Raw genomic sequence first — 5925 nt, 5'->3', positions numbered from 1 at the left:
GTGCAGCGTAAAAACTGAGTTTCCCTGTCTCTTCTCGGGAGAGATAATCTCTACTGACATTTTGGTATATATCCCTCCAGACATTTTAATGCGTCTGCAAGTATATTTATACAGTAATTATTGTTGTGAACACTTGCTATATGCTAGGCCCTGTGCTAAGCGGTTTGATGCATTTTATTTAATCTTTACAACAGGCTCATGAGCTATCCTCACTTTATGGCTGAGGAAACTGAGGCACAGAGAGGAGAAGGGACTCATCTGACATCACACAGCTTCTAAGAGGCAAGGCCTGAGGTTAAATCCAGGCCACTTCAACCTCAGAGCCTGAGCTCTTAAACATGCTGCACGTATCCTCAGTATGCAGATATAAGTATGTTTTTCAAAAATGAGGTCAAAAGGAACATACCGTTCTGGGACCTACCTGCATTTTTTTCCCTAACCAAACTCCATGGGCATCTTTCCATGTCAGTACACAAGGAGCTACTTCATTTTTTCCAATAATTGCGAAGAATTCCCTTTATGACTGTATTTGAACGTACATCCAGTCCCCTACGGATGGACACTGGGATTTCTTCCAGACTTTTTTTTTTTTTTAATATTACCAGAACACTGAGATGATCAGCTGTACGCTTCCGTCTTTGTGTACTCTGATGATTTCCTCAGGAAAATTACCAGGTCCATTTTCTTCTAACACTTTTATGGTTTTAATTTTTACAATTAGATTTGAATCCATCTGCAATCCCCAGTGTTTCATATGTCCAGGGAGCAGGCAGAGAGGTTCATGGATGGGCTGGGCACCAGCTGTTCCATGCGAGTCCCAAAGTGCCTCGTAGAGGGAGCTCGGGAATGGGGAGCGGGGAGAGAACCTCCGATCCCCAGCTCTGTCTCTGGCCTTTCTCCCCCTGGTCCTGGAGCAGGAGGTGGGTTGAGGCAGGGTTTAGGGAAGGGGCCCCGTTCTCTCTGTGCCTGCTCTTGACTGTTCCAGAGAACCCCTCAGCCCCATGTCCTGGCCTCTATAGATCTTCGTAACAATGGCCGTCGCCACTACTGAGCCTCCTGAGATACAGGCGCTGAGCACGCGTGATTTCTGATCTTTTGAGCTCAGCGTTGATAGTCGTTGCTATTTTATAGATGGGAAAACTGAGGCTGTAGCATGGAGAGGGAAAAGCCACACAGGTTGTAAGTGACAGAGATGGAGTAGAGCTCAAGCTCAGGTCCCCCTTCTCTTAGTTTGGGACATTTTTTCTACTGGAGGCTGCAGTCCTAGGCTGGCCTGCCATGCTGTGTGTGGTAGACATGACTAGTGCTCATCAGGATGTCCGCTTCTCCCCTCCTCTACCCTGTTGAAGTTGGGCGTGGACATGTGACTTGTTTCAGCCAATGAAATGTGTGCAGAAATATGTCACTTGTGGGAAGAAGCCTTTACGATTGGGTGTGATTTTCTGTGCTCTTCTCCTGGGCTTCGGCAGACTTTGAGGTCTCGTTTTGAGATGGTGGCATCATAAGGTGGTGACGCCTTTGAGGGACTGCCATGAATACAGCCCCCTTCCAACCTGTGTGTGAGTGAGACATAAACCATTGTTGTTTTAAGCAGCTGAGATCATTTATTAGCACAGCAAAACTTACCTTGTGATTACTGATATACCGTGTCACCTTGGCAACGTCTAGTGACTACTCCAGTCTCAGTTTTAGTGCATACAAAACGGAAACACTCATTGCTGCCCCACTGAGCTATCTCAGAGAGGTATTTTGGGCTTAAATAAAAGCATAGTAGTTGGAGAGCTCTGTGGGGTCCTGAGCACTGGATGGGAAGGGCAGGGGCCGGAAGGACGCGGACTGACCCTGGTCCAGGGATGGTCTTGGTTTACCTCCTTCATGTCAGGACACAGTCTCATGCTAACGGATGTGTTCTTTTTGGCAGGTGGCCCTACCCCGGGCGGCGGTGCCCCCTGGCACCTGCGAAATGTCCTCAGTGACTCAGTGGAGAGCTCGGATGATGAATTCTTTGATGCTAGAGGTGAGTCAACCCATCCTCCCATCATTGGCTGGATGACCTTTCTAGAAGCACCAAGGAGGAGTCTCTTTTGGGGGTTAGCATCTTTCCCCACCCAGACACTGGTTCCGCACTTCATACTGATGCAGTCTGTGAGTTCCCCAAGGGCTGGGGCTCAGCATTCATTCATTCACTTTTTGAGACGTGTGTTGAGTCCCTAATCTATTTCAGGAGCTGTGCTGGGCACTCATGGTATTACAGTAAACTGATAGACATAGTGACCGACCTCATCAAGCTTGTAGCCTAGTGGGAGGGACAAAACATTAAACAGTTACACAGCGGGGAGTACAATCACGAATGGAAAATAATGCTGCTGAGTAAAAAGTACCAGGTGTTAATAGAGTGATGACAGGGGTGCATCATTTAGTTAGGGTGAGGAGGTCCTTCACATCCTTTTTGCAGAACTGAGGGTGGGAGCTGGCCAGGTGAGGAGTGAGAGAAGGAGCCGTCCAGACAGAAGAAACAGCAGGTATGATGGGGCCAAAGCAGGAAAACTGGGGGCATTCTAGAAACTGAGGTCGGCCCATGTGGCAGGCAGGTAGTGAGGAAGGGGAAGAGGAGAAATGAGGCTGCTTGTGATTGAGTAAGGGGCTTAGATCAGCCCATAGGAGGGGAACCAGAGTGGAGGCGGGAACCAGTTAGAAAGACGACTGCAACCGCTCAGGTGAGAGACAACGGTGGACAGGACATCAGCTCTGAGCCCCAGTGCTGGGCTCATGACCAGCACGCAGGACGTAGCGAGGGGCACTTTTAAAGCAGGGATAGAAGAACAAGAAGCATTATAAGAATTGGAGGAAAGGGCAGCAAATGGGGTGTGTATTTCAGGCAGGGCGATCAGCCTGAACAAAGACTCGGAGGTGAGACTGTGCAGGGCAGGTGTGGGGCTCAGCGGGAGGCCGAGTCACCATATTTGGGGGGCTGACTTACTCCCGAGACAGGGCCAGCTTTGAAATTCCTGGCAAAATGGGGTCTTGAAAGAGAAACAGACTGCTGGGAAGACATCTGGACCCAGAGCGGGACACTTGAGACGTGGGCTCAGCCCACGCCATTGACTTATTCTCTGATCTTGGGCAAGTCTTTTACCTTCTCTGGGTCTCAGTTTTTCTGTCAGCCCTGTGCCTCCAGAATTGGAGAATACCCAGTTCGGGTGATTTTCAGGAAGCATAGCGGGGTGGTGGGGTACTGTTCCGGCTCTAGTGTCCCCCATTCTTGGTTCTGGACAGAGAACCCCTCCTGGATGCCAACCCTAAACCAGCCCACTTGGGGCTCATTTCCTGTCTCCCTTGGGGTCTGATTGGCGTGTCTACCAGGGCTGAGTTTCTCCATAGCAACTAACCCACAGTGTGACAACAACGGCTTCAATATTTTGATGCTTAGAACACTTTTATTTAAAATATTTTTGCAATTCATCAGGGCTCTGCATTCTCAGATGATGATGGTGGCTTGCTGTGGGAGTCAGCTCCGTCTCCATCCCTCGGGGCCCTGCTCACCTGCTTTCCCTGCAAGCAGCTGTGGACACGTCTGCTCCCCTCCCTGCTGACTGCTGCCTCCCTCAGCTCTCTGTCATCCCCTCCCATGAGCTCATCGCTGTCTGCGGTTCCCAAATTGGCCTCATCTCTCACGCCTCCCTTATTGATGGCCCCACCATCTCTTCCTTCCCTTTGTCTCATCTCCTCACTGCATCTTTCCTTCTCTCCACTAGCCCAGGGTCCCAGACTCTCCTGTCTTTTGCCCAGTCTTCTACCTCCCAGCACTGCCTACCAGCCCTCGGGTCTCTGCTCCCTCCTTCCCTCTCACCCCTTCCAGAGTATCTGTAGCCCTCAGCCACGGGAGCTGCCCCACACAGGCTGCTGGAACCCTCTTTAGTTCTAAGTTGCCAACTCCTGACCTTCTGTCAGTTCTATGCAGCCTCCCTGGACAAGGCCTTTGTATATTTCCTTGGCTCAAGGCAGTAAGAGGTGAAGCCATCCTCCTTGTCTGCTCCCAGGAGCTGGTCCAGGCTCCACCTGGGCCTGAAGGGCCACTGCCCTGGCCTGTGTTCTCCAGCCAGGCTGAGCCCTGACCCTGACCAGGGGAATGGTCTCTGTTCCCACCTGAGCAGGGTCCTGCATCCCGCTGCCTCTCTGGTTCCAACTCCAGCCGTGGTGGAGCTACACCAGTGCGTGTCAGCACTGAACAGGCTCTGGAACAGTATGTCCTCCTCCTCAATGCACTGATGGGGAAACTGAGGCCGGAGCAGGAAGGGATCCCCTAAGGTCACACATCAAGATGAAGACGAAGGGGCCAGAACCCAGGAGTTTAGTGTCCAGGTCAGGCCTTTTTCTTTGACTTATTACTGAAATTGGGACCTTCCTATCCCGTTTCTTCCTTAAGCTCTTGCTTCTTGGTCCAGCACTGGGTTTACCTGATGAGATGAGAGACCCTCATGGCTCATGGTCTGATAGCAGAGGGGAGACTCGGGCTCTGGGGGCTCTGGTTGTGTATGTAAGGCATAGGAGGGACTAGGGGGCGGTCAGGGGGAGTATGGGACCGTGTAGGTCGATAACAACCCCTGGGCAGGATGCCACTCTTTGGGACAAGGCAGCAGGCCTGGGGCCTCAGGGGTGGCTGGCGTTTTGATTGAATGCTGCAGGGTGGGCAGTGGGGTCCAGACACCCAGACCCAGAACAGCTGTCACTCTTTCTCCTCTCAGTATAGTGACAGCACATCTGGGAGCCACAGCCCGATCCACCAAGGTTGGAGGGCAGAATGAGGGGAAACCCAGGTAGCTAAGAGGAGGTATGCCTCAAATCCAGACCATGTCAGAGGCTGGAGGGCCCCTCAGGTTTTTGGGTTCAAGACCCCACCCCATTTTAAAAGATGGGAAACTGAGGCCAGAGAACTGGGAAACTTGCTCAGGGTCACGCAAAGAGTCAGACAGAGCTGGGGCTAGAATACAGGCTCATTCAGTCACTCTTTCAAGTATTTCCTGAGCATCTGCCTGTCAAGCACCGGGCACTAGTCTAGGTGTCAGGGTTGCGGGAGCAAATAGAGTTGGTTCCAGCCCTCATGAAGCAGTTCAGTGGTGATGGGTGGTGGTGGTAAGATAACATACATGCATGTAAATTATATTGATAATTACCATAAATAAAATAGCATAAAGAAACAGACACCTCACTAAAGAAGATACATGAATGGTGAAAAATGAAAATATGCTCAACATCACTAGTCATTAAATGCAAATTGAATGCAAACTAAAACCGCAATGAGATATATTACATACCTATTAGAGTGGCTAATTAAAACAACTGATCAGGATATGGAGAAACTGAAACTTTCAAACTCTGCTGGTGAGAATATACAGTGGTACAACCCTTTTGGAAAGTAGACGGCAGCATCTTAAAAAGTTAATCATAGTTCACTACCACGTGAGCTAGCCCTTCCATTCCTAGGTATGTACCCAAGAGCAAAGAAACAAATGTCCATAAATGTCCATAGCAGCTTTATTTACTAGAGCCCTAAACCAAAAACAGCTTGAATGTACATGATGGGTAAGTGGATAAATAAATTGTGGTGCATCCGTGCAATTAAATACTACTCAGCAATAAGAAGGAATGAACTATTGATACCTGCACCACGTGGGTGACTCTCAAGATAAGCAGACTGAGTGAAAGAAGTCAGATGGAGAAAGAGTGTATACTGTATGATTCTATTTATATAAAACTCTGGAAAATGCAAATGAGTCTGTAGTGACTGGAGCAGGTCGGTGGAGGGGAGGAGAGATAAAAAGGGACAGAAGGAAACTTCTGAGGGTGATGGACACATATTCACTGTCTTGATTGGGGTGATGGTTTCATGGGTGTGTACCTATGTAAAAATGTATCAACTTGTGC

The 5925-nt window shown here is 49.6% G+C and overlaps 1 protein-coding gene across 1 annotated transcript in view; it reads left to right on the top strand.

The window, feature by feature from the left end:
• The window catches only part of PITPNM3 (PITPNM family member 3), an 89155-nt gene that overhangs the window by 16215 nt on the left and 67015 nt on the right, over positions 1 to 5925 (top strand). Inside the window, exon 2 of the mRNA XM_019659812.1 lies at positions 1922 to 2017. Within this exon, the coding sequence (XP_019515357.1) occupies positions 1922 to 2017 (96 nt within the window). The remainder of the gene's footprint in view (positions 1 to 1921; positions 2018 to 5925) is intronic.

Source organism: Hipposideros armiger, unplaced genomic scaffold, assembly GCF_001890085.2.
Source record: "Hipposideros armiger isolate ML-2016 unplaced genomic scaffold, ASM189008v1 scaffold_304, whole genome shotgun sequence".
NCBI lineage: Eukaryota > Metazoa > Chordata > Mammalia > Chiroptera > Hipposideridae > Hipposideros > Hipposideros armiger.
This window is presented reverse-complemented; position numbering and strand designations above follow the sequence as displayed.